Source organism: Chlorocebus sabaeus, chromosome 10 (genome assembly GCF_047675955.1).
Source record: "Chlorocebus sabaeus isolate Y175 chromosome 10, mChlSab1.0.hap1, whole genome shotgun sequence".
Classification (NCBI taxonomy): Eukaryota; Metazoa; Chordata; class Mammalia; order Primates; family Cercopithecidae; genus Chlorocebus; species Chlorocebus sabaeus.
In genome coordinates, this window is record NC_132913.1 from 94022703 (window position 1) to 94050555 (window position 27853).

Below are 27853 nucleotides of genomic sequence, written 5' to 3' on the forward strand. Positions count from 1 at the left end.
TGGGAGGCAGAGGTTGCAGTGAGCCGAGATCGTGCCATTGCACTCCAGCCTGGGCGACAGAGCAGGACTCCATCTCAATCAATCAATCAATCAATCAATCAATAGTGAAACAGCTAATAGTCATGTAGGCTACTGATAATAAAAGCTAAACAGACAAACTTTTATTGTCTTGGTTGTGGCAGTGTTTGTGTGAATATGGGGTAAATTTCAAAGTTGAAACAAAAGTTTTAAAGGGTTGGTGTGTGAATAAACCTCTGTCATTTTTCAACTAGTAACTATAAAAATTCTCAGATAATGAAGACAGCCCACTTAGATAAAGACATTTTGATTAAGTAAAATGATATTTTTCTCACTCCAGTAAGGAAAGATAATCTGTACAGCAAAATTATTCAACTCATTCAGCAAAAACTCTGACTTTGATTTCTGGCTTTAATGATTAATGGCCCTGGTACCCTAAAAAAATCCACAAAGAACAAAACACAGAATCCCACATAATAACTATTTATGCTTAGAGTTTTTTAAATGTATTAAATGAGATAATTTTTTATTGCATTCATAGTAGGGTGATTTTATAGATTTGATGAATTAATAAATGTAGGTGACAATGTCTATTAAACTGTCATAAGGATTTATAAATATAAACTGTTGTTATAATGTTTAAAGCATTAGTTTTACATTGATCATATTTGCTTATGATCATAGTATTCAGGGCCTGATTGTTACATGCAAACCGCCTTCTCTTTGCCTTCCTTCCTACTGCCTACCTTTTGTTTATGTAATGATTTGTCCTCATCCATACTATGGGTAGAGGAAAGGAATAGTGCTTGAAATTTTAAATTAGTTCATTTTTAAAATTGTGTTGCTGATCCCATTGTTCATTTCATTACTACCTTTTCACCTTTTACCAGAATTTAGATCTTACTGTAATTAATTTTAGATATTTTGATGTTTAATTTGTTATTATTGATTTTAGTATGCTTTGCGATAAATCAAGTAATATGCATGGAATATTTCTAATGAGAATTCATGTTATCTCTCAAGTAATAAACGAATAGCAAAACTGTTATAAGTCTTATGTAACCTATTGAGTTTCTTTTTTATAACTTTTTCTGGTTATAAAACTAATATAGGAAATTTGGAAAAGCAAAACAAATACTTAAATAGTAATTATCCATTATCCTGTCCCCCCCAAAGATAACTTCTTGTCATATTTCAGAGTATGTTCTTCCAGTTTTCAATGATATAGTCCCATATATTTTAAAAAATAAATTGGACCATTATTTTATAATACAATTTTAAGACAAGGATATATCTCTCTGAGCCTCAATATCTTTATTTGTAAAACAGGGATAAACCATGCACTATATGGGATCTTTGTCAGGACTAAATTAAGTAATGCGTACATTAACAGTACCTGGTACATATTATGCACTTAGTAATGGAAGCTAATAGTAATAAGAATAATGGTAATAGACATTCCTAAAAGCATAATTTTTAGGGCAAAAAAATATAAATGTTTTCACGTTTGTTGATAGACCTTGCTGAATTTCTCTCTCAAACTATGCTACCAATTTCCTCTCGCCAGCAAGGTGTGAGAATGCTTTTGGCCTTGCAATGGTAATTAACTATGGATATCGTAATTTTTAAACTTCACCAGTTTTATGGCAAAAGTTGGTGCTTCATTTTTTAAAAATTGCATGTTGAAGGAATATGAAAGCATTCGGCATGTTTTTACATATTTATTGGCTTTTTGTGTTTCTTATGAATTTCCCATTTATAGCTTTGAAGAAAGCTAAGATTTAAGAGTAACCAATAACACTATGCTTTTATCTAAACTTGGGCAGTTAGATGATACTCTTTTATGTAAAATTAAGATTTCAATAAGACATACTTTTCACTTTTGATAGCTAAAAAACTGACATATAAATATTCCCATTTTAGAAGGACGTTAGAGAAAGTTCTAACACTGTTTCATAGAGGCTTGTTCACATCTTGCTTTCTAAATTGCCTACAATTGTTGTGTTTCAGAAAAGCACAGGTCGACCACATATTATCCAGAAAACCTTGGCGGGACAGTATTCTAAGCAAATGAAGAATCTCAGTAAGTTTTAGTTAAAATAGCGGTTATATTTTATGTAGTAGGAGCTGTTACTTGGTGGAGTTCAGTAGATATGCAGGCTTGTTGGAAGTGGAATTGGTCTGATATCTGGGGTGAACATCGTGGATCAGCACTGGAATGAACGGTGGCTCTCAGGTAAAGAGGCATGGAGAGTCATTTCCAATGCAAAGACTAAAACATGAAGGCTGTGAGTAAAGCTGCCTTGGGAACCAGAAAGTGTGGCCAAATTTAGTAGAGTCATTTACGGTGAGGTTCATCCTGAAATTTTCCTGGCAGTTTGCTGCTCTTGAGCCAGCTTGGATTGCCTCCCTCTCAAGCCCTGCTCCAGACACATCTTAAGTGTGCTAATGTTGGCAGGAGCTTCTTTTGGATTGTTGGGGCATGTGATTTTATTTCTGTAATATTACTGCTGAAAGTTTTTAATAATTTATGCAAAAGCTAATGCCATACATTATTTTGAATGCTAAAATGAATTAGACATAGTAGAATTCTCTCAAATTTTCAGATATTGTCAAGTGGTTATATGTCAAATATGCATCTTCCAGTGAGTCTTGAACATTATGTTTTCTTGATGTTTGGGACAAAATTACATTTGAACCATCTTCATGGTCACGAGAGTGAAATATGATCAGTGTGCTTTTTTTTCATCTTAGTTTGACATATATTATCGTGCCACTGTTTCTTCATGTAATGTTTTAAAACATACTCCCATTGAAATAAGCATAAAATTTTGATACTAATTTTTCCATTCCACAGCTATGGAAAGAGGTGACCAGTGGCCCTTTCTATCTGAATTACAGTGGTTGAAAAGAAGGAAGAGAGCAGTGAATGTGAGTGTGGCATTGAGGCTTGGGTGGGGCTGTTTTACTCAGTGAAGTCATGTGCCTATCATCACACAGTATCTAAGTGTACCTAAAACAGTTTAGATTTTGGAGACTGTTGTTTAAAAAGGAAAACAATAAACCAAAAAACCCAATGATTTGAGCCTTCTCAGCACACTGCTTTTTATTGATCTCTTTCTGTTAGTGATTCAAACTGATGACAGTAGTCTCTGAACCCTGATGTCATCTAAAGAATGTGTTGTTTTAGCTCTGTTTTCAAGGTGTTTTCTGATGATAATTGCAGTACGTTTTATTTTCTATTTAAAGTACAGCAGACTTTTCTTTCTATATGGCTTATATAGTGTCATATAAAACATTTCTGTTAATAAAAAATGTAGGGAGAGGAGTTAGGTTTTGAAATGTTGGCTAATCATGCTTATTTATATTACTTTCAAATTAAAAACTCTGTTACACCAAACTTTAAAACTGTATGTGTTTTTCAGAACACAATAAATTTATTTGACTATTAGCAATATAACCGTTTCTAAATAAAAATCATATAATTGTATAATCAACTACTGTTATAGACTTCACATGTATTGATAAATGTATAGGGGCTTTGTAACTGAAGTTATGTTTCTGGTCTTTTCATAATAGGCTAGAAAGCTGTAATGATGGGGACTGTTTAGTAATTACATGGTGAATGCTATGTAACTGAGAATTAATTCCACAGCTTATACATATCATGGTAGTTTACTAGATAACTTAATGAGCAATTATAGTAGAAATCACACATTTTAGATAGTGTTTTGCTGAGTGTATTTTTTTGTGAAAAAAAATAGACCACCAGCCGTCAAAAACTTAGTTCCAGGTTAAATTGTCCTCCCTTTCATGAAACTCTTAATTGTGATAATTATGGTTACATTTATTATATATTATATAAATTATTATAAGAGTTCTTTTAGCTCATTCATAAAGATGTGGTTGGTAATAATAAGTTTTACAATGGCTGCTGTTCTTTCACTACAGTCCACTCCATCAAATATAAAGAGATCAATGACTATGTACATAAAGAAAAAAGAGCCACCGTTATAATTTTCCACCTATGAAAAAGAAAAGTCCAAATGAAGGCTAAAATACTTACTCTTAAAGGATTATCTAGTTAATTTAGAAGACTTTAGAATGTAGTAATTGCCAATATTTGTTCCTTTGAGAAGTTGAGCAGTTAAGAATTAGTGTATTATTTTTAGAATTTCACTCTAGTGAGTTAATATTTCTGTTTAACTACATTGATACCTGTATCAGCTATACCTGGAAGTAATTATAACTTATGCTGTTCTCATTAAATGAGTTTTACATAGGTTTTCATTGACATTTTAAGTAAATATGAATATCTTATCACATGTTAATGTGAAATTGAGATTTGTTTATTTTAACAGAATTTTGCTATAATTGTGCTCTAGAATATTTTTACATATAAAAACCATATACAAATAACATGGACTGTTTTCTATGTTGATAAGTAAGTACCTTAATAATAATATAATATAGTTATTTTCTAAATACTTAAATATATACCCATATTTTATGATCACTTTTTAAAATTTGCCTGACCAACATTCTTCTAAGGTGTTTATAAAGTAGGCAGCAGAGAGCTGTTCTGAAATTCAGAGTCTTATCTACAACTTAACAGTGAGTGCTAGAGAGATTTTATGTCAGTTACCATTCTGACCATCTATTTTTGTTTTCCATAGCCATCACGTGGTATATTTGAAGAAATGAAATATTTGGAACTTATGATTGTTAATGATCACAAAACGGTAAGAATATAGAGTCAGTGGGTTTTAGACCAGATAGCTTACTTAAGAAAGAATACATTTTACTTTATATTTAATCATTACTTTTTACTTATTAACCCCAAGATATTTAGACATGTTGAATGACTTGATTTATTTCTTGGTGTTTGGAGACTCCGAGTTTTACAGAATTTTCATAACTCTAAACTTTCCTTGTGTTTAATAATTGTAGTTAATAGATTTGACTATCTGGCATCTTTTGTCTTCATTTAAAATTCTTATTCTCTACTTTTCTTCATCTATGTATTTGGTTACTGCTTTCTAATTTTATTCCATGCTTTTGTCCTGCTAATATGTTATTTTTTCTTACTAGTTAATTATGATTATGGTAGATATAATTGTAGGAGGTAAACATATAAAATAAAGGGTATCTAAAGTGAGTATCTTTGATGACTTATCATCTTTAAATATTGGAAAGATGAATAATCTCGTGTTAACTTCTGTGGAAGTAAAATGTGATGGAATATATCATTTCAGTAACGCTTAAAAGATATACAAAAAATATTCATTGTTCCTCATTTTCCCCTCTTGAAGATACAATAGAAACTCTGTTAACTATACTTAACCATTTCCTATATAAAATTACTTGCCTGAAGCCCAGAAGAGTCTTGGTCAGTAGGCTACATACTAGTACACCCAATCCTAGTGGTGTGCTGGTAAATTTTAACACCTGGCTCTCTTGATTTATAATGTTTGCTGATATCTGTGGTGTAAATATTGCCACCATAACTGATTTCAAGCTATCAAAGTGAGATCACTGATGAGGAGTTAGGAGAGGATGTATCTAGTTGTCTGTTGCGATCTGATGGGAGCTGGCTCCAGCAACCACTGCCACTGCCAGCAAACAGTCTGCCACTCCCCAGACTGTTTAGGCCAGTTGTAATCTCTGTTGTAGTTATGTGATTGAACTTTAAAAGTTGTGTACACTAAGGCAAAAAGTACTTGTTTTTATCAAAACAAAGTTGCACTTCTGAAAAGACTATATAGATGAGAATATTTTAAAAATGCATAGAAATCAGGTATTGGTGACAAACTTATGAAAGATTGGAACAAAAATTGAAATTGCTTTGCAAGTATCTTTAAGTCCTTGTTTTGCTTTAAGGAAACCAAAATTGGATTAGTACATGATATGATAAGGTTATACTTCATGCTACAATGATGTGAAATTCTAATTAGCAGACCCTACTCAGAGAAGGCCTTGAAATTATAAATTTAAAAAAATAGTGACTTAATTTATATTTAAACTTTTAAGTTTCTACTTTAATGGATGTTTTCCATTAACTATCAGTTTAATTGTGTTGAATATAAAGTTTTTCAATAGAATACCTCTGACTTTTGTATGCACATTTATTTTCTATTCCAGTTGCCTTTAAACATATTGCTTGAGATGTTAGTAAGAAGCAAAATTTATCAGAACACGTATAATTTAAGAGAGGTCCTTTTTGGTGGAAAAGAAAGCCAGATGTGTAGGCAGTCATTTTAGACAATAAAGGCTAAAATATGAGTTTCTGAAGGACTTTAATTTGCTTGAGACCCCAAGATAGTTTTTTATCTGAATTATTTTTGTTGATTGGAACATTGAAATTTTTTTCCCAGCTGATTCTCAATCTTGAGCATTGTGGCGTGTTGTGAAATTATGGCTTTTGAAGCCTAAACTTTTTTCAACGTCCATTATATAAATACTTTTAGAGTAGTGGAAATAATAATTAAGATATATACAATGTCTTTGAATACACAAAGTACATTCTCAAATAGCTGTTAATCTGTAGAATCTGTTCTCAAACCTTTACTTGCAATTCCAAATCTCTTGTTCTACCATAATATATCAGGAAAGTACATGAAGCTATCAATCAAAAGAGCAAATCTCAGTAACTGTGCAAAATAGGAAACAGTTACTATTAACTGTTAGTTACAATTAAACAGTTACAGTTTTTTGGTAATTGTTAAAACAACATATTTTTTGAACTTAGTTTTTAACCCTTCTCAATGGTAAACATTTAAATAACCTTATTCTTATGAATAATAAAATAGCACACTTCTTAAAATAGTATTTTATATGTAGAAAATTTCTACACACTATGTCACATGGTCTGTGATAAAGTTCCTTATTTAGGCTCTCACATCTTTCAAGGGTAAATTTTGATCATTCATTTTATTATTGTGAGTATTATTATTATTGTTACTATTTTGAGGTAGGTTCTCACTCTGTCACCCAGGCTGGAGTGCAGTGGTCCAATCTCAGCTCAGCGCAACCTGTACCTCCCCAGCTCAAGTGATCCTCCCATTTCAGCCTCCCAAGTAGCTGGGACTGTAGGCGCATATGACCATGCCTGGCTATTTTTTGTTTTTTTTTTGTTTTGTTTTGTAAAAACTGGGTTTCACCATATTGCTTAGGCTGGTGTTGAACTCCTGGACTCAAGCAATCCCTCTGCTTCCACCTCCGAAAGTGCTGGGATTGCTGGCGTGAATCACCATGCCTGGCCTATTATTATTATTAAAATGGGTGAGAAGTAGGCTTGATATGGTCACTTGTTTTTGAAACAAGAAAAAAGAATTGTAATTTGTACTGATAAATTTAGAGGGAATAGATGTTTAAAAAGAATAAAAAAGCTGCTTGTGGTGGCTCACACCTATAATCACAGCACTTTGGGAGTCCAAGGCAGGTGGATCACTTGAGGTAAGGAGTTCGAGACCAGCCTGGCAATAGTGAAACCCCATCTCTACTTAAAAAAAAATATATATATATAAAATTAGCCGGATGTGGTGGTGTGTACCTGTAATCCCAGCTACTCGGGAGGCTGAGACAGAATTGCTTGAACCTGAGAGGTGGAGGTTGCACTGAGTCAAGATTACGCCACTGCACTCCAGCCTGGGCGACAGAGTGAGACTCCGTCTCAAGAAAAAGGAAAGCTTTTATTTTTGAGTGGTAATAATGCCTAAAATAGAAATTACCTAAGATTTCTAGTATTTAAAGAAATAGTACTTCTCGGCAGATAGAACTAAATATATTCCTTTTGAAGCTTTAAGACAAAGTTACATATTACATCCATAATAGTCCCAAATACACATGTCATTTTGTAAGAATCTTTTTTTTTGAGAGCTGAAAAAAATTTTTTTGAGGTATGCTTTCTATGAGATGAAGGTTGTTTTTAAATTTGATTGCCACTTTGTAGTATATCAGAACTTACTGGATCAAAGTACTTAAATTCATATGTTGAAAATCAAACCGAACTAAAATAATTAATACATATGTTTCTGAATATTTGGAGATTTGCTGCTGGGCTTTAGGATAATCATTTCACTGAGAGTACTTATCTTACAATCTTTATACTGTATGATCCAGAATAGTTATTTTGATAATTCTCACCTTCGAGTTGAAAATCAAATTCTAGTTTATTTTTTTTCAAAAGACAGTTTTCTTAAGGATTGCATGTGTTCAGGAAGGAAAAGCAAATTTGCCAGTTTAAATAAAGATTGTTTTAAACTGATCAGAAAATGTGAAAGTAAGTTTTATCATAAATGGTGATTGCATATTTTTCTTTATATGCAAAATTAGTTCTAATTCACGCAGGAAATAGAAACATTCTGCCTACATTTGCATTCAAGCTTATCCCTTTAATTCAGAGTGATTTAACATTGGCTGTCTGAAAAACAATGCAGATATCTTATTTTTAATAGGTGTCACATTATCAGTGGCTTTCCATTAGAAAAGAAAAATCCCTCAATTTGGTAAAAAGCATCTTAGTACCTGGCTGGTAGAACCTCATTTGCAAGCCCATTATAGCCTTGATAAGAGTCTGCAAACATGTCTTTGAGCCGCTTAAGTTAAAAATAAATATTAAAAACCTTATTCTAATAGAAAATTGGTTGAGATTTTTAAAGTGCATGAAAAGCAAATATTTTGCTTACGTTTTTTGCTGCGTTCTTAACTATGCATCAATAAATGTAAATATGTGAGGATAATTTAAATATTTTTCAATTTAAACCTCACTTGGTTTTCCTTACTTAAAAACCATTACATTTTGTATGCACCTAACAAATGTTGAGTTCTCATTAATAATCATGATTTGTCAGGAATATACATGAACTGTTTAATAGGAATTGTTAACTGAATCAGCTTATCTCCTCTCTCAACCTAGAGACTAGAAGGATTTAAATTCTAGCTGTGTGATCTTGAGTAAATTATTTGGGGGTAGCAAATATTTGTTTCAGGAGAAACACTTGCAGTTTCTACTAAACCCTAGGTGTCCAATTAAATGGCACTTCAAGTTAACAAATCTAGTGGTCATTGTTCTGTCCTTGTCTTACTCTCTCAGTGGTATTGGACACAGTTGATTACCCTCTTTTTTTGAAAATTTTGTTTCATCTCTTGGCTTCTATGACACAGTGGCTCTCTCACCTCACTGGCTATTTCTAACAAGTCTTTAAAATCTGACATCTTGAATTATGTAAGTGCCCCAGGGCTTGGTTCAGGGCTGTCTTCTGTTTCTTTACTGTCTGCCTAAGTAACAACTTCCAGTCTCAAGTCTTTAAGTGAGATCATAACTTTAAATTCGTTACTCCCTACTTTTAGCTCTAGCCCTCTAAATTCTGTGCTTGTATATAGAACTGCCTGTTTGATATCTCTACTTCAGTATCGATTTGAATAGAACTTCCGAATCAGAACTCTTAGTTCCCGAGTCCTAAACTTCTCTTCTCCTAGTCTTTCTTATTATTGTAAGTGGCACCACAATCCCCCATCTATTTAAGTTCAAGTTCACAACCTAAAAATTATCTTTTAATTCTCTTTCCTCACCTTCCACATCCTATACATCATCCAGTTGTGGGAGCTCTACCCTTATAGTGGTTCTTGAATTCACTAACTTCTCTCTACAGTTGTTTAGCCTCCATTATCTCTTACCTGGACTATTGCAGTAGCTTCCCAACAGGTATCTCTGCTTCCATTCTTGGCACTCTCTAATTTACTTAACAATGGCAGGTAGAATAATCTTTCTAAAAAGAAAATCAGAGGATTGAAAATTACAAATATGAAATAAATTTAAAACGTTACACTTTGATAGACTTTTAAAAGACCTCATTTTATTAATTTTTAAAACTTGAAATGTTTTAAAACTTGTCATGTTTTCCATGATCATTATACTATAAAAAGAAATCTCAATAAAATAGCAAATACTCAGAAGCAAAATAAAATTCATTTTAATAGGTGTGTAACACCACTGCATTAGAAGAATATATATCAACTAATATTTTTTCTTTCAATTCACAATTCAGTGGAACTAGAACATTTTCATCACCCCAGAGGAACTTAATGTTAATATTTTTGCTTTTACTCCTAAGTGTATCTTGGAAAATTTTCAGCTTGTGAAATTTGCTAGGTAACTTAAAATGCTGAGCTATCTATAGAAACTTCTTTACGCCAAGTTTACAAAATGTGTTAAATGCCTGAATAATTTTAGATTAATAGGATGTTTTATGACCCAGTTATATGCACACATTTATAGTTTACTTTAAAAGAACACAAATACAGACAATTTGGGTCAGATTATGATGTACAGTAGTAGCAATAACATGAACAGTAATAGTAATATTATACCAACAGTTATGTATTAATGAATACTATAATACTAATAGCAGAATATTTATTTAGCATTTATTATGGGTAATCAGTGTTTTTGTTGTTATAAAAAATAAACATTAGATATGTAAACATTGAGAGATATATATTCTTTGTTTAAAAAACAGAGAAAGAATGAAATGAAGGGAATCTGACAAAGTTACAGGGTGCGAATGGGCAAATAAAAATTTTCTAAGGTAGAAATATTTTGAATCTTTATGAAAGATGCATTATTTTCATAATTATAATTGAAGATAAATGTCAAAGACTTGTGCAAACCGGAATCAGTGGTTTTAAGTAGGTTTTTTTTCCTTAGTGTTGTAGAAATAACAGTAGCCTCATGGACCAGTAGAGGGCGTGATCTTCCTATGGTAGACTTCAGTTTTCAAATGTCATCTTAAAGACATATTAAGCAAAGTGTACTACTCCTTGCTTAAATCGTAGCCCTCCAGATGTCATTGTAGAATTACTCTATTAATTTACTTTTCTTTATTTCTTAAATAAACATAAACAATCATAAACTCTCAGCACCCTTCATTTTTACTTTTTGTCTTCTCTTTGTGTTCACTTTGGGCAGTCAAAAGCAAATAGCTTTATTTGGAGGAGGCAGTCCTCTGAAAGGATACACTAAATGTCTGGCAAATGCTGTCCATATCATGGACAGTATCTAAAGTGCTGAACAAAGACATTTTCTTGATCTGTGCGTGGCCTTGAATTTAAAGTGAGAAAAGTGGGTTAAGCCGTTTGTGTGAGCTACAAAATGTTATTTCAATGAAAACAAAAGGATTGAATTTGTAGACGTTAAGACTAAATTTAAAACTTACTTTTTTAGGTATAAAGCTTCTCATATTGATTTCTATAGGCCCTTACTATTATTCAGAACATGATAGGTTTTGTTGTTTTTGTTTTGTTTTTGAAAAAAATGTTGTAAAGACACGGATCTCACTGTGTTGCTTAGGCTGGTCTCAAACTCCTGGCCTCAAGCAATCCTCCAGCCTCCACCTGCCAAAGTGTTGGGATTACAGTTGTGAGCCATGCTGCCCAGCTAACATCATGTTTTAGATAGTCAAAGTTTTGCCACCTAACAGAGAAATAACACCACCAAATCCAATATACTGCAAACTAAATTATGTATTTTTAAATCAATATTTCTACTATTGCTGAGATATTTCTGCTTTTACAGAATTTTGAAATTTATTATTCACTTATGATTTGGCAGTGACTGGTATATATCTCTCCCCTAGTATAAGAAGCATCGCTCTTCTCATGCACATACCAACAACTTTGCAAAGTCCGTGGTCAACCTTGTGGATTCTGTAAGTATCCCAGTTTTCTTGAATTTGTGTGCCAAGATGGAATGGTTTATCTCTGTTTGCTTACTTGTACTTTTGGTATTTCTTGAGCAAATTTAAAAATACAATCCTGAAACTCATCTGGCTAAGGAATTATAGGATGGTCCACTTGACAGAGTAGTGCTCTGAGAGTTTCAGATGGCAGAGTTATTCCCGGAATCCCAAAGGTACATTAGTGTTGCTTCTAAGTCGTGTCTGTAGATTATTGCCCCCAACCTATGGAGGACAAAAACAGCGGAGAAATAGCTACCAAAATCTATTTGCTATTATACTTGGCAAATGAGACTTTTTAAAGAAACAATTGGGCTTTTCTTAAATATATGGTGGTAACAGAGAAGAAAAAATGGATTGAGGCGGAGTATGTTTGGAGAATATAGGTAATACCAAAAAAAAATTTTTTTAAGGACACAAATATATTTTCTTAGTGTTCCCATTGATGTGATGTTTCACACTTGATTTCTAGATGATGGAAGTAAGTGCAGTCCCCAAATACAACTAATTTGGAATAATAAAGTATATATCTCCTTACAAAGACTTCTAACTGTACAAATCTTTAATATTGATACGTTTTCCTCCTTCTTTTGTGAATTACAGAAAATGGTTAAGATTTTCTTCCTTTTTCCTGTCTTAGGTTAGAACTCTATAGATATGAACATTATACATTATGTTCCAATGAATAATTCAGTTGACTAGTCAGAAATTAAATATAGAATACTACTTCATATGTTGTAATATAAAGTGCTATTTTGCTCAGCTAAATATATTTTTATCTGGTATTTTATTGTGTGTTCCCTCTTAAATGGGAAAAAAACCCACCATTTTTTATAAATTGCCAAATATCTAAATGATATTTATTTACTCCAAAGAGCTGCCTTTTTTTCTGCCTTTTGAGCAGTCCACAAACCTCCAATCATGTAAATACTCATAACATACATATGTTATGTACCTGGTGGGCACAGCTGCACAAAAGTATAACATGAGTGGATGTACATCGAGTATCTCATATAGAGTTAGGATTGCACCTCAGAGCCAATTTACACCCCGTTTATTAATTTTCTTTAATTTCAGCTCTTGTCTATCTTCTCAGAGGAAAACCACAAGTGAATGTGGAAAAGAGAATCTTAAACACATCTTTTCCCCTGCAAAAGCTGTTTACTTGGTAGCATCTCTGAATTAGTTGTTTCAAGATGATTGAATAGAATCACGTCATGCAAAGTGTAGTTTTTATTTTGGGTGACCACATAAGGTTCTGAAACTGACCACTAATTTTTAAAAGACATTACATTTAACTTGTTTTTGTTGTAAAGTCATTATATAATAGCTTCATTTTGATTTAGGCATAATGGTGTTCCCCTTCTTCGGTGTGTTCAAAGATCATCCATCTTTTTTTTTTTTTTTTTTAAGACGGAGTCTCGCTCTGTCCCCCAGGCTGGAGTGCAGTGGCACGATCTCGGCTCACTGCAAGCTCTGCCTCCCAGGTTCATGCCGTTCTCCTGCCTCAGCCTCCGGAGTAACTGGGACTACAGGCGCCCGCCACCACACCTGGCTAATTGTTTTGTATTTTTAGTAGAGACAGGGTTTCACCGTGTTAGCCAGGATGGTCTGATCTCCTGACCTCATGATTCGCCCGTCTCGGCCTCCCAAAGTGCTGGGATTACAGGCGTGAGCCACCAAGCCCGGCCCATTGTTTTCTTAATTAGTTTGAAAATAGGGCAAAATGACAGCATTCATTGAAGTGGCTTAATTGTGTGAATTGTTTAGCTACTGGGCCAAAAGTAGAGACAGAGCAGGAAGGGAACAATTTAAATATTGTGGGTGATGCCACCCTGTGGTGAGGATGAGATGAGTGATAGGGATCTGCTTTTTTTTAGCCTGAGATCATTGAGTCTCTCTCTCAATCTCTCCCAGTGCATTTTACTTTTCATATAATATGACCTCCAAGGGCATGCCAGCTATATTGTTTGGTGCTTATCTGGAGATTTAGTGATCCATGCCAATCCAGCAGGAATAAATGGTTGCACTGCACTTACTCAGAACTGGTATATCAGGCTCCAACCTGTTACCTGATATGAGATTTGAAAGGGTGATTTTGTGAATGATGTTTTAAATTTATGTCCTGGCTTTAGAATCCTTACTGTCTCTCCCTAGGACGGTGAATGTATTGCTCTGGGATCGAAATAACCCTGTAGGAGAGTTGAAACCAAATTGTGTGATTGTTCTTTCTTTATTTTTGCTCTTGGAAAAAAGAAAGGAAAAGAAGATTCTATATATCAGGCTAATGATGACCCCATGTTCTCCTCTCACCTCCCCCTTCCTGTCCTTCCACTGACTCTGACTCACTGATCGTGCATGTTTGACCCAGTGTTTTCCTCCTGCACCTGTCCTGTTGTATACCCTCAGATTTACAAGGAGCAGCTCAACACCAGGGTTGTCCTGGTGGCTGTAGAGACATGGACTGAGAGGGATCAGATTGACATCACCACCAACCCTGTACAGATGCTCCATGAGTTCTCAAAATACCGGCAGCGCATTAGGCAGCATGCTGATGCTGTGCACCTCATCTCGTATGTACTCATTTCAGCCTTTATTGTAGTCTTTGGTCTGACATTTGTCCTTATCCCTTTTTTGGTTCAGTTAAGTTAAATATCAGAAAATAGTGACTTGAACAAGATTGCTGTGGGTTCCTTTGTCTGTTAGATAAGAAGCATGGAGTTAGGATATCCAGTGCTGGGGTGCTGATGGTTCTGTAGTCATAATATCTACCTTTAGAGCCCATAACTTCCATCCTGAAGGTCAGCTCACAGTCTAGGATGCCTGCTGGCCCTCCAGCCTTCATTACTGGCAGCGGGCATGACATGTCGGGAGAAGGGCAAAAGGGTACTCCTTCCAGCCGAGCTAACTGCTGTAAAGCAAGTTTCCTGAAAGCTTGCACATGTCTGTTTCATGAAAAAATCATTTGCTAGGTGGTAGTCACATGGGCCACGCCTAGCTACAAGAGAGGCTAGCAAATGTAGTCCTTTTAGATGAACCATTCAGTTGAGTTTCTACTACCAAGGAAAAGGGGTTCCATACTTTCTTTTTAATATAATAAGCTATTCTCTTCCTCAATCATGGCAAAGCTATTTTCAGATAGTCCTCTAAGGTTCTGTCCTGGAATCAAACCAACCAAACTACTACTTCTTTTTCTCCCACCATTACCCTTTATTTCCTGTTTTTTCAATCTTTAATCAGCAATTTTTAATAATCAGCAATATTAATTCCTTTTAATCACTATTAGATATTCACTACTAGAAAAAAGTCAAGAGCTGTGTCTGTTTATCTTGGTGTTTTAAATTCCTGTGCTAGTACATGATGCTTAGTAGGTACTTGGTGCTTGCTCAATTGAAATTATTTAACATAACAAATTTAAAGGTAATTATGTCATAAATTTTAAGGTATTTGAAATACAGTTTTTGATTTCTTGGAGGAGGATGGTTTGGGGGTGTTCCGTGTAGGAGGGTAGACATATTTTGGGAGAGTATGAAATGATGGTCCACCGCGTTGGTTTTCTCATAGCACTGCTTTTTCTTAAGGCGGGTGACATTTCACTATAAGAGAAGCAGTCTGAGTTACTTTGGAGGTGTCTGTTCTCGCACAAGAGGAGTTGGTGTGAATGAGGTAAATTTTACCAATTAAAGTAGAGCTTCATCTTTGTATCTGTTCTCTTTTTTCCCTATGGCCCAGTTTACATCCTTTCTTGTGCTTGTTTAGAATGATGACATGGCAAATGTAGCATGAGTGGCTTATGTTATTAATAAATAGAACCCAACGTGGTCCTTTTGGTTCATAGTGATGTGTTTTGGTATCATAATGACAGTTTTTCCTATATATCAGGCAAATGCAGCTGAAGATTGGCCTAGAGACTTTTAGGCCTCTATAGATAAAGATGTTAAGCTCTTATAAGCTTATTAATCCTTCCCTGACTTTTTTTTGTTATAATGCTCCTCTGTCCATGTTAAATTTAACTCATTAAAATCAAAGGATTTCTGATATCAGTACTGTAGCTTTTTTTCTCCCTATGTATATGATTTCATTTTCATGCCTTCTAACTACCTATCTGTAGAATGAACTCGAACACCTATTTCCTTAATCTCATTGTTAGGATTTTAATACTTTCAGTTTTATAAAGGAAATTCTTAATTGGTAACAGCACCAAAAAAGCATACCCAACTATATCTAAACTCTTGTCAATACTGAAATATATTATACCAGGTTATCTCAGTAGCCTGCAATTAGCCTGGAATAATATTGGAGTATATTATACCAGGTTATCCCAGTAGCCCATTTAGTGGGTACCTCTCTTGACATATTTTAGTAAGTTGAATTTATTCTTAGTTTGGTATAAGTTGAATTGGAGCACAGCCCTTTGTGACTTGTATTTTATGTTTCAATGTGAGAGCTTCAAATTCTGAGAGATATCACATAGTAAGAGGGGCTTTCTGCTTCTTGGGCCCAGTTGTAAAGAGGAGGTGAGAAGTAGTATATGCCATCTTTAGATACTGACAGGCTCTTCTTAGGGAACTGAGAAGATTTGTGGTAACAATTAAGAAATAATAACTAGCTTTGTGCACTCTCTCAAATGTCTCCCACACACTTTCAACTCTGAAAAACAGTATGGTCTTCCAATGGCAGTGGCACAAGTATTATCGCAGAGCCTGGCTCAAAACCTTGGAATCCAATGGGAACCTTCTAGCAGAAAGCCAAGTATGTACATTGACCTTCTTACTCACTTTCATGTGCCATTCTGTCTGTATAATGCATGTCCAGTCAATAAATAAATATTTTTCATTCCAGTCATTATAGTTTAATTGTAGGATATCTCCTTCCTCTAAAATATTTAGAAAATAAGCAACTTAAGGTAATTTTTAATCTGTTTAGGTTGTAAAAATTTCCCTCTCAAAATGCATAAAATCATACACAGTTTCTCTGGGAATGAGTCAGCTCTTTCTCACACTGCAGAATGCGGGGATGGGAGCAGGGAATACTCTCACGCTCGGGGTTCTAGCAGCTGAGCAGACGCACAAGGTGCTAGATTAAGCTCCATCTAGCACCATCTAGCATAAGCTCTATCTAGCATGAACTTATGAAGCTTAATAAGTTCACAGTTGGATTGGGAAATAGCTTAGATCTAGAGTCAAAGAGAGCTCATCTTTAAACTCTAATGAAAGTTACCCACCTAGTCCCATCAGAAAAGTTGGAGAAAAAGGCTTTGCAAGGGAAGACCCTGCCCCAGGGCCTTTTAAGCCTGGGAACAAGTGGTAGAGGATAGAATTCTCCTCTAGTGGGCCAGGCAGGTCCAAAAAGGAGAGCAAATAGGGCCACACATCCTACCGGTAAAAAACATAGCTGATGACTGTTAGGTATCACTTTTTCATTAATCAGGTGAGAGGTAGATAGATAGGGCTAATTTTCTAGTGGGCAAAGGGTCTAGGGCTTACAATAATTTGAAGGGTCCATGAAAAATGTTAATTTCTTTTAAAATCAGAATAAACTTCAACCCAGATTGTATTTATCTTTATACCAACACAGTGGTAAAATATAATTTTTAATACATTTTTGTGGCAGCGGGCAATGACCTAATGCAATCCTGTGAAAAGAGAGACCAGTGTGTTCACTCATATTATTCACTTAACTAGAAATTAGGTGAAAGTCCCTTTATATTTTTTGAAAATATCAGACACTGGGAGTAAAGGTCTCACTTGTCACCCCAACCTCCCCAGAGAAGAAAAGGACAAAATCTACCTTCATATTATTCTGTATTTTATATTCTTTTTTCATTAATGCATAATATTGTGGAAAATTGAAACAAATTATATATACACAGGCTTCTCAATTCTCTTTATGGGTACATTAAGATAGTCATCACAAGTGTCTGGTGGCATTTCACAAACCTCTGCAAACTTCCATTGACTATCTTGCTCAGAGTGTTTGCTTTCCCAGGAAACACCTAGTGCACATTAAAGGAAGTGTTGAGAGTTTCACCATCTGGCATATTCACCTTAAAACCAGAAAGGTGTATGACCAGGTTTATGCCTTTGTTTAGAAATCTTGGATCTGGAAAGAGGCCAGTGCTAGAGTCAGCTGAGAGGTGTTACTGAGTTGCATGGTGAAATAGGGTGAGAAGTAGAGTTCATTACTAATGCCTGCCATAGTTCCCTCTTTCCTAAAATTCTTTATTTCTTTGTGATTTGTTTGTTTAGGTAGCTATTTCATTGGTTCTAAACTTTGAGTTTAAAAAATCCATTTGGAAGCCCATCTTTGCATATACCTCTCTCTATATGTACATCGATATATATCACTCTCTCTATCTATATATATATATATGTGTATGTATCTCGATAGAGAGTGAGAGATGTACAGAAAAGAGAAATAGGAAAAAATTAATGAAGAGAGGAGCCCATCACAATATCAATATGTCAGTCTCTGGTATCGAAGTTAAGTTATAAATGTTTTTAAGTGATTATGTACACTTCTGTTTTAGATTGCTCTCTTTTACTGAACCTTTTAGCATAGTGTTCATTCAAGTCTCTTGTTCATCCTCACTTCAACTTTTACAAATTGAATTCTCTTCTCTCTTTTTTTTTTTTTTTTGAGACGGAGTCTTGCTCTGTCTCCCAGGCTGGAGTGCAGTGGCCGGATCTCAGCTCACTGCAAGCTCCGCCTCCCGGGTTACGCCATTCTCCTGCCTCAGCCTCCCGAGTAGCTGGGACTACAGGCGCCGCCACCTCGCCCGGCTAGTTTTTTGTATTTTTTAGTAGAGACGGGGTTTCACCGTGTTAGCCAGGATGGTCTCGATCTCCTGACCTCGTGATCCGCCCGTCTCGGCCTCCTCTTCTCTAACTTTGAGCATTCTCTGTTAGAAAGCTTCAGTGATGATCCGTTGTGTTTGTGCAACACAGCTTTATAATTCACAGAGAGCACATAGGTACACCATCTAGTGTGAACCCCACAACCACTCTGGAAGATAGACAAACAGGTGTTATTCCCATTTTAGAGGTAGAAACACTGAGACCCAGGAAATGCTATGTTACTTGCCTATGGGACTCTCTCATATGACAGAACTTGGGCTAGAATTCAGGCTTTCCGATTTGTAGACCAGAGTACTTTTCACTAAACGTTGGAACTAAACCGAATTGAGTTGTCAGAGTTACAAAAATAATGAAGATAGGCACAGTTTTATTTCTTGCCAGCTGTTTTCTTAGGAAGTAACCTATAATTCTGGAAAGGATAAGGAAATATTGATTTAAAAGAAATAAATTTTGTTCTGTAAGACTTCACAATCCTTGTCTATTTGACTGACATGGAATTGGTAATAAAGAATTATTGTAGGAGTTATAATACCAATTAAATATGTGACTTTGTTTGTTTCCTTTTTCTTCTGTTGCTTTTATTGTTTTATTGGACCAGAATGTGACTGCACAGAATCCTGGGGCGGCTGCATCATGGAGGAAACAGGGTAAATTTTCATTATGCATGCATTTGATATATGCCTTTTGCTAAAATTGCTGTGTAGAATTACAGCAAGGTCTCTCAGGTATTGGTCTTTCAGGCTAAGCACAACATAAAATCAATAATTAGTTGTCTGATTTTTTAAACTGAAAGAGCTAATTTACTTTATATTTTAAATTTTTATTTAAGGTTGGTGATAAAAGTAAGATGTATTAACTTCTACTTCTTATTAACCCTTAAAGGAAGCACATGATTAAACGCTTCTAAGTTTAGTGGAGGCATTAATTTTTTAGTATACTTAGATTAAAAGCTGGTTGTCTACCTGAAGCAGTCAGTGAAATCAATTTAGTCATCAATTTACATTTTAAAGAACTCGCAAATATATATGTTTACAGTAATAAAAATTATACTGTTTATAAATCAATAAAACTTTTTAAAAATTAAGACAGACTTACCATGTCTAAATCAGGTAGTTTTCTAGTGATCGACATTTGAACATTCCCTTACTTTTCTTTTGTGAATACTTTGGGAACTAGAGCAGCTTCCCCAGAGCTGCTGTTGATTCAATGAACCAAGGCCTGGAAATATTGCCCTCTTTCCCAGGGACCCCTGCCTCATGGGAGCCACTGCCCCCAGGCCCCCTAAGCCATAACCTACTCCTAGTAGAGGGGAGAGGTTTCCTAACCTATGTGCCTCTTTTGCTTTCTTTGCCATGCCAGACACCTGCTCAACACACCAACCATTTCTGGTCCTACCTGCATTCCTCTGAGCCCTGGTTGCCCAAGGCCCTGACCTACTTGGACAGAGTCCCATTGTTTTCTTCCACCAGCCCTCCTAGGAGTCCAACTCCTGGGGAGGAGTGTGGGCATGAAGGTTTGCACAGTAGGCCATTATCCCTGCTACTGTAGAATGCATTTCTAGAAATAGAGTTTAAATGTGAAACCCTTAGCTTCCACAGTTCCCTTACTATTACTCCATAGCTTAGTAATTTATGGCTTAACCAGGCTTTTCTGAGGACTGCTATAAGAAGGTAACACTTATAATATTGGCTCTATAGGGAGATGTCTTCTGTCTTCTAAATTAATCTCTGGGTTTTTTTTACAGTGTCTCTTCATAATATATATAAAATATATAAAATATTTTAGATGAGATATAATAAAATGTTTTAAAGTAAATATATATTTTCCCAAGAATATATTTCTATATAGTTTTTCTAAGAGGTTCCTATCAAAAGTGGCAGGTTTTACCTACTTCTGTAAATTACCTTCATACATCAGAATGCATAAAATTATTGAATTGCTTCCTAGAATAAGTGGCCTGTCACTGGCAAGTTCAAGCACTGTTACAATCACACACTGTATTCCTGAGGAATAGGGGTGTGTGTGTGTGTGTGTGTGTGTGTGTGCGCGCGTGATTCAGTTTAACCATAAGCATGTGTATAATATTCCCCTGTGTTCTTACATAGAGGTATTATATTTGATTAAGTAATTCACAGAGAGGCTCATTTTCTATTCCTGATTAATAATGAATATCACCAAATAGATTTGAAATTGAGAATAAAGAGCTATTATTCATGGGAGCATACCCTAATTCTATTGTCACTGTGCATATACATACTAAAAACATATGTACATATACATGTATGATCTAATACAGCTCTTTAGGGTTTCCTTGTTTACCTAAATTGCATTGTTGACCTGCATGATACAGTCTTTAATAAACTGGCCCTCACAACTCTCTCCTCCAATGTAAAATGTAGTAAGTTCATGAGCTCCTTTTATTCAGAACAGAGGCAAAAAAAAAGAAAAAAAAATGCTTGACTTTAATGCGATATAGCAAAGAAAAATGAACAAACTTTAAAATACAGCCTATTTGAAGAAGTTTTGTAATGAGCTTTTTAAAAACCATTTCAAGCCTGGTCACAAAAGGGCTTGACTGCTGAGGAGGTTGTAACATAGCCCTCAAATCTTTGATTTTCTTTGAATTTCCATCTCTGCAAACTCCACCACATGTACTTAAGTGGCAATTTGAACATAAATGCCTTGTCAAAATTTGTGTAGATTCATTTGGAGCCAAAGTGAACATTTTGTTCCAATTTAGGGGTTTTAATTTTCTTCTCTGATGACTGCTTTTGGTAAATTATTTACATAGCGGATTCTTTGTCTCCTCAGGGTGTCCCATTCTCGAAAATTTTCAAAGTGCAGTGTTTTGGAGTATAGAGACTTTTTACAGAGAGGGGGTGGAGCCTGCCTTTTCAACAGGCCAACAAAGGTTAGTAACTTAGAAAGTTTACTAAGAAAGTATATTATTTCTCCAGTGTTTTATAATGGAACAGTGGTGGATGTCAGATGCCTGTCTTGGAAAGCAGGTTTCTTGTCAGTCGGATTAATATTTAGTTATAAAAGTCCTTATCATGTTAAAGATTGAGTCCTGTTTAAGTGAATGACAAAACTGTAGATTCAGTGTTCTTGGTCTCTGGTTTTTCAGTGCTAGCTAGAACTCAAAAATCCTCCCTTCCAAAAAGCAAACAATCCTTCAGTTAAAATATCTTTGAGATTTTCTTGTTAAGGTTTTCACCCTGCTGCTAAGAGATGGTGGGTTAAATTAAGATAAAATATTATTTTAATCGATTTCTCTGATAAAAATTCCATTTCTCCTTGACATTCTTTCTAGGGACAAGTATTAGTCCATTTTCACACTGCTATAAAGATACTACCTCAGTCTGGGTAATTTACAGACAAAAGAGTTTTAATTGACTCACAGTTCTACATGGCTAGGGAGGCCTCAGGAAACCTACAATCATGGTAGAAGGTAAAGGGGAAGCAGTCACCTTCTTCACAAGGTGGCAGGAGAGAGAGAAAGAGCTCGAGGAAGTGCCGTACTTTAAAACCATCAGCTCTATTGAGACTCACTCACTATCATGAGAACTGTATGGGGGAAACCACCTCCATGATTCAGTCACCTCCCGTCAGGTAGATTCCTCCCTCAACAGTGGAGATTAGAACTCAAGGTGAGATTTGGGTGGGGACCCAGAGCCAAACCATGTCAGGGCCTAACTAATTTCTTGACTTTTTTGAGTGGTTTGTCCTCCTGGGACATTAGTTCCTTGTAAATATCAACCAGACAAAAAATCACCCAAGGTATTTATGGTTACCATAAATACACATATGTGTTTATAATGCATTGTCTCTTTACCTGGGGAGGGCCACATTGTCAATTGGCATTTCATCAAACTTTGTCTATATAGTGTCACACTCCTTTATTCACGTATTCTTAATTCAGAAAATGGAAAATTTTCAGAAGTGTTTTTTATGTTTGTGGAAAACACATTTGACAGTAAAACTTGTTCTAAACTGAAAAATATTTATACCTCATAAGGTAAATATTCATAAGTCTTGCTGCAGAAATATTAACAGATTATAGTATAGGTCCCAAGCCCCTCAGGACTATTACATAGAATATGGTAAATGCATCACACTTCTCTAAACTTCAGCAAAGCTGGAAGTCTCAAACTCACTGGCTTCAAAGCTTTTGCATAAATCGGGGCTGTAGACCTGCAGTAGCATGTTTGGAAACGAAGCTGCTCAGCAGGCAAAAGATAGGATCAATGCTAATTAGCAGATGGTATAGAAATTCTAACATGGCAAATTTCGTATTTCTTTTTAAGATACTACTTCATGAGTCAAATATAGCTCATTGCTATGCAGAATGTTTAATACTGTGCAAATTGAGAGAGCAGCGAAATAATGTTAACCTTTTTTTTAAAATCAGTAACTAATGTGGTAACTGACAGGATAATATATTCCTAAACCCATAATTCAGCAACACTACGTAGTCAGGAGATGGTAGCTTGATGCCCAACATGTGTGTAAAATCTCAGTACAGCTGTGAAAAAAGAAACAGGACTTTTAAAGTGACCTTACATCGTTAAAGTCAGTTGCCTGCCTTTCATAACGTTGATCTCAATGCAACGGAAATCCAAAAGCTTCAAAGTGTTCAAAATGGATGAAATAAGTAATAATGAACTAATGTGAGCTGCTGGCATTTTTGAATTGCACAGTACATGGCTAATTTTACCCACCTTGCAGCTTGCCAGCTAATTATAAGCATCATGCCTGAGGAAACAACTCTCACTTGTTTGGAAAGGTTAAGGTTTCTAGCATATGCGTAAGGATCTGTCAGTGGATTTCTGAAATTGTCTGTGAGTTAGGAGAAAATTATTCCAATAAGTTGGAAATGAAATAAAAATAACTATAAATTGTCTGTTTTAAAAGTTAGTAAATACAGAATTATGGCTTTTTATACTACCTAGTACAATGGTTAATTAACAACTGTGGATTCCGGTGGAATAGTTTATATGTATGTATCAAAGAAGTGACTTTTTCCCCCAAGCATTTTGAATGTATGTATATGCATGTGTTGTGTGTGTATTATTTTTACACTATATCTGTGCATATTTTCTGTGCTTTGGGAATCTTCCCCACTGCCATGTTTTCCACATGGTTAGAGATAGTGACCCATCTCAGGATGGAGGCAGCGTCCTAAGAAGGAAAGAACGGGAGCCTGGTATAAAGTGCAGGCCATGTTCTAGTCTGTCCTTCCCTTTTCCAATTTCTCCTGCCTCCTGATCAAAATAACACAGAGATGTGCAATGCTTATTTTACTCATAGGACATTTCCTCGAGGGGAGTCCCACCCAAGTAGCCTGGAAACCTTTGCTTTTCATAATAGTTTTGCCTTCCTGGAAGTGGAAGGAGGATCAGTTCTTTCTCAGGTGAATTTAGTGGAAGGCAACCCTTCCTTGAGGTGTGTTCAGCTGCTGCGGATGGAGTCAGTTTCTCCCTGTCATATTCAGGACTCAGACCATTTGGGTTGTAATGTGCTGCTCCAGCCTTCCTTTAAGGTGTGATGATTATGCCCAGAGAAATCCTGCCCCCCTCCTCACCGCCCCTGGAATGGGAAGTAGGCATGCTTCTCATAAACAGTCAACTACCTTTACGGTTGCTCTATAATATAGTTTATCAGGCAAGCAAGGTCATGGCACCAGTAGACTAGATTATTCTAGAAATTGTACTCTTCTATTGCCCTAGGAATGACTGAGAGATTTCTGTGTATCCATACATGTGTCTTATGCTTTCAGACACTTGGGATTTCTTTCCAGTGGAATGATAGGCTTGGATTTCTAGCAACATTTTTTCCCCTATGTTTACTTGCGTTTACTTGATTGTACATACCACGTTTGGCTATGAACAAAGCATATTTATCTTTTTGACAGTTTTTATGGCTTCTCAGCTGTCTTGAAACAAGTCAGCAAATTAGATATCCGTGATTCTTATTAGCAATGCATTTTAGCTCTATTAGCAAATATGAAAAGTGATCTATTCCTCTTGACAGCTTATCTCCATAAAAAGTAACTCTAATGCTAGAGGTCATCTCTGGAGCCCACGGCCAGAGAATCCCCCAAGAGATATTGCCCCATTTCAGATATATTTTTTAAGTGCTATTAATAAGTGAACAGTATTTCCCATAGTCATCATTTATAAAATGCCATAACAACAGATCATAGAAGAATATCACATGATAGCTGATTATACGGCCCTTGTATGTGACCTGGTTGATGTGCTGATTTTCTGTGATAAATTGAAAATTTTTTCCCTTCTCTCCCTAATCTCTTTAGCTATTTGAGCCCACGGAATGTGGAAATGGATATGTGGAAGCTGGGGAGGAGTGTGATTGTGGTTTTCATGTGGTAGGTATAAGAAACCTTCTGTACTTACAGCACAGATCTTACTTGGTGCAAACAGGTATAGCATTCGTGAGAGGCCAGCTCATTGATTGTGGTCTTGCTGCCTTTCTTTCTCATCTCTCTGATTAGTGCTTAATTCAGCTCAGGCACGTTAGAATTAGTCATGTCCTTATGGCCTTGTCTGAGCAAGCCTAATGGATTCTTCTGATTGAATTCCCTACCTCTTAAAAATTTATAGCTCATATTCATCTAAGTTTTACCAAATCATAAAACATTCTTTCTGTGTTGTGTATTATTTTTATCTTTATAAAATAGATTGGGCATTAGAATGTAGTGGAGCTAATTGGAGGAGAATTGCCTGCTAAAAATTAAGCTTTCTCTTTGGTATTGAAATCCTTTCATAGAAGATCTTACTTTGCTGAGAAGTATTGCAGGAAGGAATCTATCCCTGTTTAAAGTAATTAATTCTTTCCCAGAGTATTTGCTTACTATTGTATAAATGTACTCATTCGGAATATGCATGCCACGTGTGGAGAGAAAATGACTGACCAGCTGGTAAGGCTCTTCGCTTACTCACGTGAAGTGTTTTCTCTAGGAATGCTATGGGTTGTGCTGTAAGAAATGTTCCCTCTCCAATGGGGCTCACTGCAGCGACGGGCCCTGCTGTAACAGCACCTCATGTCTTGTGAGTGTTCTGACAGTTTCATCTTTCTTTTAACTGACAGATTAGCCAGATATCTCAGTGTGTACACTGAGCATTGGTTTAGCTTGTCACAAATTTCTTGGGTACAGTGTACATATTAGCCTGGCAGTTTTATAGAATCAATAAATCTCAAATTCTGTGAGCCGCAACATTTGTCTCTACTATTATTCACTACCAACCATCTTATCCTGCAATGCCTCATTAAGAAAATATACCTAAACTGCTTCCAAAAGAGTTGCCCTACTAACACAGATGAAATCCATATTAAGTTGTTGAATAGAGGAGGGACAATTTCTGTGGTCTTTTTAATAGTATGGCCTACTTATAACATTTTTCTTCAAAACGTACCCTAATTTATTTTAGACCTGAACATAAAAGCTAGTGCTCATATTTTCCCATTGGGTTGAAAATCCCCTGTAAAGGCAAGAAAGTGAGATAGGAAAGTAACATCTGAATGCATACTCATATGTGTATATACACGGTTTTTGTGTGTGTGGACATATACAGTCTTCCATCCACAGAGACCACCAGTTATTTTTGAAAAGTCATTTTAATCTTCCCTTTTCTCATATATATAATCTCTAATATTCCTTATAACCATAGAATTCCATAATTTTATGATTTTTTTCAATATTAGGGGATATTATGCTTTATGGTATTTAGAAGATTCTAGCTTAGTTTCTTCTTGCTTCATGTCCCCAACTAGATTATAAATTGCTTGAGGGTAATGGGCTCTTTCCTTCACCTTTTACCCACACCCTCCTCAAATAAAATGCTTTGTATACAATAGGCATTCCCTGGCATTACTAAAGGTAATTCATATGAATTTATTAGAATTTGATTGTCTATGTGTAGCAAAGGCAAGTTTAATATCTATGCTAATAGGTAATTCAATGAAGGTTGGGTATATATGTGAATTTTTCAGAGAGATCTTAAATGTTTGTATTATAGTGTTTTGCTATTTTGTCTTAGGCCAAATTTCTTCTTTAGGTGAGTTCCATCACATTGTTTTCTGAAAATAGTACTCTGAGACAGTGGATTTTGAAATCTGAACATTTAAAGCTTTGGTTGATGATTCATCTTTAGTATAGACGGTAGCATCTGGGCCTTGTTTCTGTTCTGCAGTAGGATATTCTGTCTTGCTAATTCTTAAAAAGAGTTTGGTGTTAGTTATGTGAGAGTTTAGGCATTGTTGGTGAGTCTAAGAATGTTATAATAACTCTCTGAAATATTACATAATCCTAACTCTTAATATTGAATTTTGATTTGCAGTTTCAGCCACGAGGGTATGAATGCCGGGATGCTGTGAACGAGTGTGATATTACTGAATATTGTACTGGAGACTCTGGCCAGGTATGGCGCACTGAGTTTTCAATAATACATTTTACTTGTAAGTGCAGGTTGAGTATTCCTTATCCACAATGCTTGGGGGCCAGAAGTGTTTCAGATTTAAAATTTTTGGATTTTGGAATATTTGCATATTCATAATGAGATATCTTGGGGATGGGACTCAAATCTAAACAAGAAAGTCTTTGATGTTTCATATACACTTTATACACATTGCCTGAAGGTAATTTTATGTAATATTTTTAAGTAATTTTGTGTATTAAACAAAGTTTGTGTACATTGAATCCTCAGAAAGCAAAGATATCACTATCTCAGCCACCCATGTGGACAATCATTGGTTGTTCAGCATCACCATCATTCCTGACTCTGAATCTAAGTGCCTCCAATACGCAATTATTCTCCTGTACTTATTCACACCTAATTGCTTAACAGTAAAAAAAAAAATTGGACATACCATTAAGACATTGAAAAAATAATGTGTTCAGGGTAATCAAGCAGCACAGTAGCATCACCCAAATAACTGTATCAGCTGTTGAAAAACAGCAACAATGAAAATGGCAGGCTTTCAGTCACCACTTATGATGCTGTGTTTTAAACCTTTGAAAAGATTACTGTATGCTGTATTTTACTTTTTTTTTTTTTTTTTTTTTTTAAAGAAACATCAGAAGCAGTGGAGGGACCAGGAAGTGGGTCCTCTAGGGATAAGGGAGCATTCTGCTGGATGGATTTTTACAGTGGTTCCTCCAGAGTCATCTGCCTCGTTAACAGAGTTTTTGCTTAGAAGTCTCTCTCTGATTTTATTGGATTG

General features: G+C 35.4%; 1 protein-coding gene across 3 annotated transcripts in view; it reads left to right on the forward strand.

Moving 5' to 3' along the window:
- ADAM23 (ADAM metallopeptidase domain 23) overlaps positions 1-27853 on the forward strand; it is a 172430-nt gene that overhangs the window by 97649 nt on the left and 46928 nt on the right. For all 3 annotated transcript variants that reach the window (XM_007965997.3, XM_007965996.3, XM_007965995.3), the window contains exons 7-18: positions 2029-2101; positions 2876-2949; positions 4695-4760; positions 11655-11726; positions 14163-14326; positions 15335-15419; positions 16415-16505; positions 19209-19257; positions 21422-21521; positions 24927-24998; positions 25591-25680; positions 26971-27051. In XM_007965997.3, the coding sequence (XP_007964188.1) occupies positions 2029-2101; positions 2876-2949; positions 4695-4760; positions 11655-11726; positions 14163-14326; positions 15335-15419; positions 16415-16505; positions 19209-19257; positions 21422-21521; positions 24927-24998; positions 25591-25680; positions 26971-27051 (1017 nt within the window). The remainder of the gene's footprint in view (positions 1-2028; positions 2102-2875; positions 2950-4694; positions 4761-11654; positions 11727-14162; positions 14327-15334; positions 15420-16414; positions 16506-19208; positions 19258-21421; positions 21522-24926; positions 24999-25590; positions 25681-26970; positions 27052-27853) is intronic.